Genomic DNA, 12,821 nt, shown 5'->3' with positions numbered 1-12,821 from the left:
TAAAAATAATAGGGTAATAATAGTAAGGAATTTCAACTTGCCCAATATTAACTGGGATATTCTTATGCAAAAGGCTTAAAGGGGGCGGAATTCTTAAAGTGCATACAGGAGAGCTTTTTGAGCCAGCACTTAGAAAGTCCCTCAAGAGAAGGGGCGTTACTGGACCTAATCCTAGGGAATGAGACCGGACAAGTGGTATAAGTGTCAGTGGGGTAGTATTTCGGGGATAGTGACCATAACTCTAAGATTTAAGGTAGTTATGGAAAAGGACAAAGATGGACTGGAAATAAAGGTACTGAATTGGGGGAAGGCCGATTTCAATATGATAAAACAGGATCTGGCCAAAGTGGACTGGGTGCAGCTACTTGTAGGAAAGTCAACATCAGACCAGTGGGAGTCATTCAAAAAGGAAACAGTGAGAGTTCAGGGCCAGCATGTTCCCATAAAGGTGAAGGGTAGGACCAACAAGTCCAAGGAACCCTGGAGGTCAAGGGATATAGAGGATTGGATAAGGAAAAAAAGGAGGCTTATGGCACATTCAGAGGGCTGAAAACAGCGAAGGCCATGGAGGAGTATAGAAAGTGAAATGGGGTACTTAAAAAAAAAAGTAATTAGAAGAGCAAAGAGAGGGCACGAAAAAACACTGGCAGGCAAGATAAAGGAAACTCCCAAGGTGTTTTATAAGTATATGACGGGAAAGAGTAGGGACCAAAGTGGCAATCTGTGTGTGGAGCCGGAGGACGTAGGTGAGATTTTAAATGATTACTTTTCATCTGTGTTCACTATGAAGAAGGACGATGTAGGTGTAGAGATCAGGGAGGGAGATTGTGATATACTCAAACAAATTAGCATTGAAAGGGAGGAGGTTTTGGTGGGCTTAAAAGTGGATAAATTCCCAGGCCCAGATGAGATGTATTCCAGGCTGCTATGTGAGGGAAGGGAGGAGATAGCAGGGGCTCTGACACAAATTTTCAAATCCTCTCTGGCCACAGGAGAGGTACCGGAGGACTGGAGGACAGCGAATGTGGTACCGTTATTCAAGAAGGGTAGCAGGGATAAACCAGGTAATTACAGGCTGGTGAGTCTAACATCAGTGGTTGGGAAACTATTGGAAAACATTCTGACAGACAGGATTAATCTCCACTTGCAGAGGCAGGGATTAATCAGGGATAGTCAGAATGATTTCGTCAGGGGGAGATAGTGTCTAACAAACTTGATTGAATTTTTCGAGGAGATGACTAGATGCATAGATGAGGGTAAAGCAGTTGATGTAGTCTACATGGACTTCAGTAAGGCTTTTGATAAGGTCCCGCATGGGAGATTGGTTAAGAAGGTAAGAGCCCATGAGATCCAGGGCAATTTGGCAAATTGGATCCAAAATTGGCTTAGTGGCAGGAGGCAGAGGGTGATGGTCAAGGGTTGTTTTTGTGATTGGAAGCCAGTGACCAGTTGTGTACCGCAGGGATCGGTGCTGGGACCCTTGCTGTTTCTAGTGTACATTAATGATTTAGATGTGACTATAGGAGGTACGATCAGTAAGTACACAGATGACACGAAAATTGGTGGTGTCATAAGTAGTGAGGAGGAAAGCCTTAGATTACGGGACGATATAGAGGGGCTGATAAGATGGGCAGAGCAGTGGCAAATGGAATTCAATCCCGAGAAGCGTGGGGTAATGCATTTCGGGAGGATTAACAGGGCAAGGGAATATACAATGGATGGTAGGACCCTAGGAAGTACAGAGGGTCAGAGGGACCTTGGTGTACTTGTCCATAGATCACTGAAGGCAGCAGCACAGGTAGATAAGGTGGTTAGGAAGGCACATGGGATACTTGCCTTTATTAGCCGAGGCATAGAATATAAGAGCATTGAGCTGTATAAAAAGCTAGTTAGGCCATGGTTGGAGTACTGTGTGCAGTTCTGGTCACCACACTATAGGAAGGATGTGATTGCACTAGAGAGGTTGCAGAGGAGATTCACCAGGATGTTGTCTGGGCTGGAGCATCTCAGCTATGAAGAGAGACTGGATAGGCTAGGGCTGTTTTCCTTGGAGCAGAGAAGGCTAAGGGGGGACCTGATTGAGGTATACAAAATTATGAGGGGCATAGTTAGGATAGATAGGAAGGAGCTTTTTCCGTTAGCGGAGGTGTCAATAACCAGGGGCATAGATTTATGGTAAGGGGCAGGAGGATAGAGGGGATTTGAGGAAAAAAAATTCCACCCAAAGGGTGATTGGAATCTGATGCACACTGCCTGATGGGGTGGCAGAGGCAGGAACCCTCACAACATTTAAGAAGTATTTAGATGAGTACTTGAAACGCCATAGCATACAAGGCTACGGCCCAAGTGCTGGAAAATGGGATTAGAATAGATAGGTACTTGATGGCTGGCAAGGACACGATGGGCCGAAGGCCCTCTTTTTGTGCTGTATAACTCTATGAGTTTATGACTCTATTAGGACATTGACAGAGTTTACATTTACTTGTATGTCTCTTTTGTCCTGATGTATGTCTTACTGTGATTTTTTTACTCAGGTGCTGCTGGAGATGTCCAGACCTATCAGATCCGTACCACTCCCAACTCCACTGCCAGCCAGGGAATGGTGATGGCATCATCGCCAGTCCTGCAGAACCAACCCCAGAATGCTGAAGAAACCACTCGCAAACGAGAAATCCGCCTAATGAAAAACAGGTAACATCTGTAACACCTTTTCAGCAATGGCTCAGTGACATAGCACTCACCTCTGAGTCAGAAGGTTGTGTGTTCAAGTATCATTCCAGAGACTTGAGCGCAAATCTCTCTGCTGACACTCCTTAGTGCAGTACTGAGGGAGTGCTGCATTGTTGAAGGTGCCATCTTTAAAGGTTAGATGGTGACATAATGGGAATGTCACTGAACTAGTAATCAAGAGGCCCAGGATAATGGGGACCCTGGTTCAAATCCCACCTTGGCAACTGGTGGAATTTCACTTCAGTTAATTAATTAATGAATTAAAATCTGGAATTGAAAGCTAATCTCAGTAATGATGCCAGGAAACTATCATCAACTGTCGTAAAAACCCAGCTTATTCACTAATGTCCTTTAGGGAAGGAAATATACCATCCTTACCTGGACTGGCCTACATGTGGATCAGACTCAGTCCCACAGTGGCTTTCACTACACTATTAACATACCGTTTGCCTTTGCTCCATGACCTTCTGGTCAGTTATTCTCTGTGACCTTGTCCTATCAACACCTCTTTTGTTGGCTCTTGCCCCACCCCCGTTTTACTTGCTTAAAACTGATTACATTTCTAATAGCCAGTTCTGATGAAGGGTCACTGACCTGAAATGTTAACTCTGCTTCTTTCTCCACAGATGCTGCCAGACTTGCTGAGTATTTCCAGCATTTCTTGTTTTTATCCCACAGCAATGTGGTTGACTCCTAACTGCCATCTGAAATGGCCTAGCAAGCCACCCATTTGTCAAGGGCAATTAGGGATGGGCAAAAATTGCTGGCCTCGCCAGCGATGCCCACAACCAATGAAAGAATATAAAAAAAGATACTTTTCCTTTCCTCCAATCCTGGAAACCGATGGCTATATCCTCATGGAAAGATCATCCAAGTAGGTTAGAGGCAATTCATGACAGGCTGTTCTCATGGGGTCGGTGGCTAAAAGTGCCATCTGGTGCAAGTACCAGCTTCCCATTCTGGATCCATGCTCACTAAACTGATCTTGACTGAGGCAAAAGTTGCTACAATTGGCCTTAACAAACCTGCAAGAGATAAGCGATAAATCAGCTAGAGCTCCCAGGCCCCGTCACTAAACGATGCATCTTCCTGACAACTGCAGAGTGTGAACAACCGATGAGAACAAGCTCGACTTGACTGTGATGTCTGCCATAGTCAGTACTTACTTACACACAGGACCATAGAAGTTCATCTTGGTTTTCTGTACTACAGTGGAAATAGTAGCAGAATCTCAAAGATACTTTGCCATCCTGATGCCCTTTAGATAATAGGATGACCAAAATTGCACAGAGTACTTTGGCTGTGGGCTAACCATTGCCTTGAATTGATCATAACCTCTTTACGCTTGTACTCTGCGCCCCTATTTGTAAAACCCAAAATGCTGTTTGCCGTTTTATGGGTTCCATCTAATTATTTGCACACTTTCAAGGGACTATATATTTGAACACAAAGGTCTGACTGTCACTCCACAATTTTCAACATCTTTCCATTGCTTATTCTCCATTCCATGTTCTTCCTCCAACATGCATTGACACTTCTCCGTATTAAATTGCATTTGCCACCCACCTGCCCATTCCTGCTTGTGTCCTCCATCAGCCTCACTGTTTGCCAAACCCCCTAGTTTTGTGTCATTAATACATGTTGTAAGGACACTATTTGGCTCGCACTAAGCCCTGGGATCCACCACTTCTGACTATTCTCCAATCCAAGCAGAATTCCTTCAGCCTGACATTTTGTTCCTTGTCAGCCAATTTTCTATCCATCCTGCTAGATCTCCTCTATGACCACGCTTTGATGAATGGCAACTTAGGAAATATATCCCAGTGAGTGTCAGCAGCTTCAAGTGAGTAAGGGAGAAAGTGGAGAATTGGACAGTGTTTTATTTTAAATGTGTTCACAGTAGGTTGGAAGTGGATTATATAGACCACAGGCTACCTTACTTGGCATTGCTTTGAAGTAATTGTTACCATTGTGTCGGCCTTAGCCTCTTGTGTCAGAACCAATCCAGGGTTCATAACCAATCTAGAGACTTGAAGACATAATCTAGTCTGACGCTTCAGGGAAGTAATGAGGCAGAAATGCACTATCGGAAATGCAGGCTTTCACATGAGACATTATACTGAGGCTGTGTCCACCCTCTTAGGTGGGTGCAAAAGATCCCATAGCATGACTTTGAAGAAGAGAAAGGAGGCAGAGCGGAAACTGGGAACTATAAGCCAGTTAACCTTACATCAATAGTAGGGAAAATGCTAGAATCTATTAGGAAAGTGAAAACAGAGCACTTAGAAAATCATAATATGATGGGGCAGAGTCAACACAGATTTATGAAAGGGAAATCTGAGTTTTTTGAGCATGTCGTTAGTAGGGTGGATAAGAGGGAATCAGTGGATGTAGTGTATTTGAATTTTCAAAAGCATTTAGTAAGGCTTTAAGGAGTTACTTAAAAGAGGAGAGAGAGAGATACAGAGCTTTAGGGAGGGAATTCCAGAGCTTATGGCCTGGACGGCTGAAGGCACGGCCACCAATGGTGGGGTGAAGCAAGAGGCCAGAATTGGAGGAGCACAGAAATCTTGAGGGCTGTAGGGTTGGAGGAGTGTGCCAGCTTGAGTCCCTGCTTTAAGGTGAGGGTGTGAAGGAAAGAAAATTTAAGACAACACGATACTGGTGCGGGCAGTGACATAGTCTGCTTATTCCAATTTCCTTTTCCCCTTTTCAGGGAAGCAGCACGGGAGTGTCGTCGTAAGAAGAAAGAGTATGTGAAGTGTTTGGAGAACCGGGTTGCTGTGCTGGAAAATCAAAACAAGACGCTCATTGAAGAGCTCAAGGCACTCAAGGACCTATACTGCCATAAATCTGACTAGTACGCCGCTGTCATTCCTGCGAATGATTAACAGACTTGCCCCAAAAGACTATCGGCATGAGCTGGGCGACTCTGCTACCTTTTCTAATGATTTCTCTCCTACACGGAAAAAAAAAAAATCAAAAAACTGCATGGATGCAGTTCCGGCAGCTGCACGCCCATGCGCCAGGGGATCATGCATTGGACTGCGGGATCCAACCTGGTCAAATCTTTCTCGTTCCAAACTCAAGACAGCCTGGAACCTGGTTTGGGCAATTGTTTTTTTTCCACATGAACATTTTTATATACAAACTAACTTATCGGATCGGTACAAAAAAATTCTTGTCTAGTGTGACCGGGAAAAATCACAAGCAAACATTTTAGTTTTTTGCAGTGTCTTTCTGCGCCCCCCCCCCCCCCCCGCCCTTCCTCCCCCCCGCCCCGCCCCCAACCACACCACCCTCCATCATTCTGCTTTCTTCTCCTTGTTGTCACAGTCGTCACGTCGGATGGAATAGAAGGTCGTATTAGCAGCCATGGACTTGCCTTTGTGGCACCTTCGGGCCAGTGCTATTAAAGGCATACAGTAGTGGGGGCAACACAGATGGCTATGCTATCCTCATTTCACCAAGCCATTTGTACGATACGCCAGATTGCAACCCAGCAACCCATGCCACATAATGTTGGCAAGTGGGTCAGAGGGGTCAGCCCATGTTTGGGCTGGAGATACCTTTTATCCAGAGAGCCGTGGATATCGAACGCCTTAAGTGCTTTGCTTACTGGCCATTCAGTTAATCACTTTTTTTTTTAGTCTGAGCTTAAATTTTAGAAATCATGTTTGTTTGCATTATGTATATATATTTTTTTCCTCTCTTTCTAAATGGTGTTGTGATCCAGCCAGACTGTTCTGTCAGTCAAGCTGAGCTAACTGAACCCATATCCAAAAGGTGGTGAGGCTGGAAGGAATGTTAGTTTTGTATTTATCATTCAACAAAAAAGTATGTGAGGGGTCGAACTATAAAACCAATTAATGTTGTAAAACAGCACCCAGTGTGAAGTGGGTGTAAAGCGCTGTTTTTTTTCGGGGGTGGGGAGGGTGGAGGAAGAATAATTGTTGTGAAACTGGTCACCTTGTTTGATGCTTTTGCACTGTATTAATAACACTTTACATTTTTATACTGTATATATATTTCTAAAAGAAGTGTGACTCTGCAAGGAAAATGAAAGCTAGGAAAGGCTAAGGGTTTGTGACACAACCCCTTTACTGCTGTCAGTAGAGAGAGCACTGCTGTTCCATCAATCTGAGGTTCAGCACCTTGTCCCTGACCCTGCAAAATAAACTAGCCCAGTGCAAATTTTAACGAAACAAAAAAAAAACCTACTTTTTTTCAAAGCTTTTTAATGGTGTTTTGGCACAAGGAGACAAGACATGCTATGCAGGGTGTTGCATGCAAGAACTCTGTGCACCAATGCATACAAAGGGACAATATGTGGAGCGGGAATAACAGCCAGCCCAAGTGATCATTTAACATGTCACTACAAGTTGTGGTGTTTGGATTGTGCCTGTTAAGCAGTGTCACTATTCATTGAAGAGAAGGCTTGACCAAGGGTCTAATTTAACATAAACGTAGCACTGAGAAGTCAATTTTTAGGTAGCTAGAATGTTGTTACATTGTGAGTTTATTACAGCCCAAGCACTTTTTGACATTTAAGACATCAAGGAACTCAAGTGTAGAAGACTTCATCTGTTAAGGCAAAACAGAACAGAAAACTGGCAGGGCAAAGAGAGAGTGAAAGAAAGAACTTGAATTTATATAGCGCCCATCACAAGCTCAGGACATCACAAAGTGCTTTACAGCCAATGAAATACTTTCTTGAAGTGTAGTCATTGTTGTAATGTAAGAGGCGTGACAGCCAATTTTTGCAAAACAAGGTCACACAAACAGCAATGTGATCAACAGATAATCTATTTTATTGAAGTTGGTTGAGGAGATAAATATTAGCTAGGACAGCAGGCAGAAATCCCCTGCTGCTCTTGTAATGGTGGCATGGAACCATTTACATCCACCTGAGATGGCAGACAGGCCTCAGATTAATGTCTCACCTGAGAAATGGCATCTCCAGCAACAAAGTACTCCTTCAGTATGGCACTGGGATGTCAGCCTAGATTATGTACCTCAGAGTGGAACTTGAACCCATGACCTTAAGATTCAGAGGTGAGCGTGTTACCAATGAGCCAAGCAAGAACAATTGCTCTGTGACCTACTTTTCTTGCAAAACATCTGGGCTTGGGCATTTCACGATGGCAACCCTGCCGAAGCTGGAGGAGCTGAATGACCTCCTCATTTTCCCCTGTCCACTTCTGTGTAGTACATAACAACGGTTTGGTGTAGCAGAATCTTCACTTGTATTCTCAATATGTGTGTACGCCAGGCTGAGTTTAACTGCGATAATTCTCTGTGCTGTTGGCAGCCCAGTGAGGTCAGACCCAGATTCAGATCTGCAAAATGTTTACTGACTCCTCTATATCCTGGTTCAGAGGCTTTACGGTTTCTTTAATAACGCCTGTAAGTGGGGGCAATATATGCAGTGTCCTTCATTAAAGCAGTTGCCCCCGGTCATGGGGCAGATCAATATCCTACTACAGCTCACCTTTAGAGGTGGCTTGCTACTTTCCAAAAAAAAGTATTTAGTTCTACAACTGCACAAATTAGAAACTTCCCTCAATGTGGGGATGACATGAACTGTTTAAACTTGTGGTTGATTTGGGGGGGGGGGGGGGGTGAGCGGGTGGGTAGTGGGGGTGTTATTTGTTATTGCTTGTTAGATATTTTGGGTTGTAGTTATGCTGTCACTTGTGCATAGAAGCTGAAAGGTTTTGGGTTGCACATCAGTACTAAAAGTGGCAGTATGATTCAGAAGACTGCTGCACATACTAAGGTGAGAGGTCTCCTCAAGGTGCTTTGAAATTGCAGCTTAATTCCGCTCTAAAATTTCATGTGGCACTGAGCTTGAGGGATCAATAAATGTTGATCAGTACACTGTGCAAATATCCCCTGCTGTTCTTCAAAATAATGCACAGGATGTTTAATATCCACCCGAGAGGGCAGATGGGCCCTCAATTTGACATCCCATCTGAAAGACAGCACCTTCGACAGTGCCTTTGTTTTAACACTGCGAGTTATCATCATCTGGAGTGCACTCCTGAAGATGTGGAAACAGTTTTCAAAAATGAATTGGTTGTATACTTGAAGGGGAAAATTTTGCAAGGCTACAATGAAAGAGCAGGGGAGTGGTACTAATTGTACAGCTCTTTCAAAGAGCCAGCATAGACACAGTGGGCTGAATAGCTGCCTCTCTGCTGTATGATTCTATGAAAACCCATTTGCAAAGAAAGTGCTGTTGAAAAGCAAAAAAAATGTCTCCTTTGATGGTCAAAGTGGTTGACCTTTTAAAAATATTTCTACTGCTTCTGACTTCACAACAGCTGTTCTGCCCAGGAGGTCCAATCGAGACTGCCCGTCTCTTGTGGAATTTAACTCAGTTGGTTTAAACTCAGCTGGAGGCTTTCTTTCAGGTCTACTCATAATCTGATTCTCGATTCCAATGCCCAGAAAGCTTTACAGTTTCCTCCTAGTTACTTTTAAAGGAAGACTTCCCCAAAAAAGAATTTTGTTTTATTTTCTTTACTTCCCCCATTTAAAAAAAGAGATTATTCTTTGTTTAAAAATATGGTCTAAGTTTAAAACCAGACTTTTGACTGAAGCTGCTTCTGAGAGCTTTGTACATAAAGAAAGATGTTAAGATGAGGGATGTACTGTGAGAAGGACAGACGGCAAATCAATTCTCTCACCACCTACATGGTATAAATGCACAGGATCTTTTCAAGATTTACAAGGGAGACGTCAAATTTTTGATGTTTGTTCCAGGTATTGGTCCACACTTTTATCTATAAAAAAAAAAGGATTATCATCTTTTTCATAGAACCATAAAAGCTTAGAGCATAGAAGGAGACCATTCAGCCCGTCATGCCTGTGCTGACTCTTTGAAAGAAGAGTCATGCTGAGTCCCCCATCCCTGCTTTTTGTCCATAAACCTGTACCTTGAGTACCTGTCCAACTCACTTTTACAGTCAATGGAATCCATTTTAAATTGCAACTGTTTTGTGCCAGACCCCTGAGCCGCCCTTCAGAAAAGAAAGTTGGAAGAGCCAGAGCCACACATTTTACATACTCCCTTCACCACCAATGCTACCAGTAGAATTTTGTGCACATTATTACTGCAGAAACACATTTTAAAAATGGGCCAGAAACGAGCAACGGTAAAGATGTTCATAGTGCAACATGGATTGAAGTTCCATTCTCCCCAACCTGTTAAATTGCAGGAGCTCTCAGCAACATCGAGTTCGGACTTGTGCGCATTTTTCCTGCTCCCTTTCATGTTAATTGTATCTTTTTTTCCCCCTACAAATTCTTGGGTTGCATCTGGTTTACATGTACTTCTTTCAACCTGCCTTCCCTGGGTTAGCTAATTAATGGACTTGGTATGACATCAGCCCATCACAGGGGCTGGCAAACGCATTGGCTATATAGGTGTGAAAGGTCAGTGTTTTTACCCTTGCCCTCACAATAATGTAAAGCAATTGATCTAATCAGAAATATACTGGTATATTACACTGGCCCCCTGGGAGAGCAAGTTAACGCTGAGAATCTGTCCCCACCCCACCCTTAGAACAAATTTGCATGTACACAGCACCTTTCACATCCTCAGGGTGTTGCAAAGTCCTTCACAGCCAACAAGTTATTTTTGGAATAAAGTCGCTGTGTTTAAGAACTGGAGCCAGTTTGAGCACTGAAAGGCTACACAAGGAACAGTGGAGGCAAATGCACGCCTAATCCGTTTTTTTTGGTGACGTTGGTTGAGGGATAAATACTGGCCAAGAGAACTTCCCTTTTTTTTTTGTAACAGTGCTGTGGGAACTCTTATGTGCACCTGAGAGAGCAGATGAAACCTCGGTTTGTCTTATCTGAAAGACAGCACCTCCGACAGTAGAGTGCTGCTTCGGTCTCCTTGGTGTGTCAGCCTGAGGTTTGTGCTCAAGTCTCTGGAGTGGGACTTGAATTACATTCGTTAAGTTAACAGTTCTTGGGCATATGCAATAGATGAGGCATTATGATTAGCCTCAGTTCCTCCGAGTTAGGGCAGGGGGTGGAGAGATAATTCCTAAATGTTGTTCAGCATCCTATGCTACAACTAGGTGTGTGAATGCCAGGTTTGGGCAAGGGCTGCTGGTGCTTGTGGGGCCTGTTATTCAGAGGCACTGTGTTAACTGTTGCACTCAGCAATTGGTAGCACTCATGCCACTGAGTCAAAACGTAAGCCTCACTGCAGCAACTTGAATACAAAATCTAGGTTGGTGCTTCAGTGCAGTACAGAGGGAGTGCTGCACTGTCAGGTGTCGTCTTTCAGATGTGATGTTACACCAAGGCCCCGTCTTTTTTTCAGGTGGAGGATCCCATGGCAGTATTTTGAAGACCAGCAGGGTGCATTCTCCCTGTCGTCCTGGCTATTATTCCTTAACCAACATCACACAAACAGATGATCTTGCCATTTATTTCATTGTTGTTTATGGGAGCTTGCTGTGTTCAAATTTGCTACTACATTCCTAAGTTACAACAGTGCCAACACTTCAAAGTACTTCTTGGACTGTAAAGCACCTTTGGACGTCCTGAAGTGAAAGGCGCTATATAAATGCAAGCCTTTTTTCAGTGCCTTCATGGGAGCAGACAAAAATAAATTCTACTTCAATATATTAAAAAAATTAAAGCAGTAATGTGAAGAGAAATTTGGATTAGTGCCTCGTGTAGTTCCAATTTAAACAAGGGTCTGTGTGAAAGAATCGGTGACAGTTCTGCTCAAGGGTGTTCCAGCTATCAAGAAAGAAACTGATAATTCCCACAATCTGTTTTCTACTTGGTCCTGTTATCCTTGTTTTATTTCTTCTGTGTGTGAGAGGAACAGACATAATTGCAAAGCAGAGAAACCAGTAGCACAAAAATGTCATGCAGTAGCTAATATTTTTCTTTTTATAAAGCCCTGGTTGCGCTATAACCATTTCATAATGGTGTAGAGTTGATTCGATTGACCCACTTTGTAATGAAGCTAAAGCAATAGATCAAGATTGTCTGCCTAAAAAAAAGTGTTTTTAATTGAAACGTTGCTTTTCAAACCTACCTACTTGTCAGTCCATTTTTTTTCTGTTGCCTAGCCAGCAAAGTGTGAGTGAACATTATACGATATTTTTCTTTAGTTGGTGAGAGAAATGTGGTCACGTTCTAACCGATGTAGAGCCTTGCTTAATAAACAATAACTTGCTTGCGTTATAAGTATCATGTAAGCCTTGTGAGAGAGCAGATATGAGACAATTTAATTTGATAACGTGTGGCACAATGATGTCCTCTTTCAAGCAAATATTATGGTCTAGTAGTTTTCAGAAGCTTCTTTCATGTGAAAGATTTATCTAAACAGAACAGCAATGCTGTTTTACCTTTGCTCCCTATAATCCCAATTGACAGGATTATGATTACTGTATTTTGTTTTTGGTGTCTTTTTTACTTTGTTTTACAATTTTAGTTTGCTTCCCCATTTCTCTAAGCTCTCAAGAAGTGAAAGACATTCTAACCAGAATGCAATTCTTATTTACATCTACAGCGGAATGGCAGTAGGCCATTCAACCCTTCAAGCCTGTTTGTCATTCCGTCAGATCTTGGCTGGTCTGTATCTTAACTCCATCTTATCCACTTTTGTTCCCTAACCCTTAATACCCTTACCTAACAAAAATGTTATCAATAATAAAAATAGAAAATGCTGGAATTACACAGTTGCATCTGTGGAGAGAGAAAAAAAATCAATCTTTCAGGTCAATGACCTTTCATCAGAACTGGAAAAAGTTAAGAGATGTAACCAGTCTTAAGCAAGTGCAGAGGCAGAGATAGGTGATGAGAGGAAAGAACAAAAGGAAAGGTCTGTGATAAGGTAGAAGGCAGGAGAGATTAAATGACAAAAGGGATGATGGTACAAGGCAAATGGGGATGGTAATGGACAAATCAAGAACAAAAGAACTATCATTAATAGCTCCTGTTTTGAAAAAATGGGAGCGGTGGTTATGATCTGAAATTGTTGAACTCAACTTTTGAGTCCGGTAGGCTGCCTAATTGAAAGATGAGTTGCTGTTCCTCGAGCTTCTGTTGAG

The 12,821-nt window shown here is 42.9% G+C and overlaps 1 protein-coding gene across 8 annotated transcripts in view; it reads left to right on the top strand.

Moving 5' to 3' along the window:
* The window catches only part of creb1b (cAMP responsive element binding protein 1b), a 94,171-nt gene extending 85,837 nt beyond the window's left edge, over nt 1-8,334 (top strand). For all 8 annotated transcript variants that reach the window (XM_068036090.1, XM_068036094.1, XM_068036095.1 and 5 more), the window contains 2 exons: nt 2,535-2,691; nt 5,447-8,334. In XM_068036090.1, the coding sequence (XP_067892191.1) occupies nt 2,535-2,691; nt 5,447-5,591 (302 nt within the window). In that variant the 3' untranslated portion in view covers nt 5,592-8,334. The remainder of the gene's footprint in view (nt 1-2,534; nt 2,692-5,446) is intronic.
* Nucleotides 8,335-12,821: the final 4,487 nt, after the last annotated feature.

The sequence above is a fragment of the Heterodontus francisci genome, chromosome 7 (genome assembly GCF_036365525.1).
Source record: "Heterodontus francisci isolate sHetFra1 chromosome 7, sHetFra1.hap1, whole genome shotgun sequence".
In the NCBI taxonomy this organism is placed as follows: Eukaryota; Metazoa; Chordata; class Chondrichthyes; order Heterodontiformes; family Heterodontidae; genus Heterodontus; species Heterodontus francisci.
This window is presented reverse-complemented; position numbering and strand designations above follow the sequence as displayed.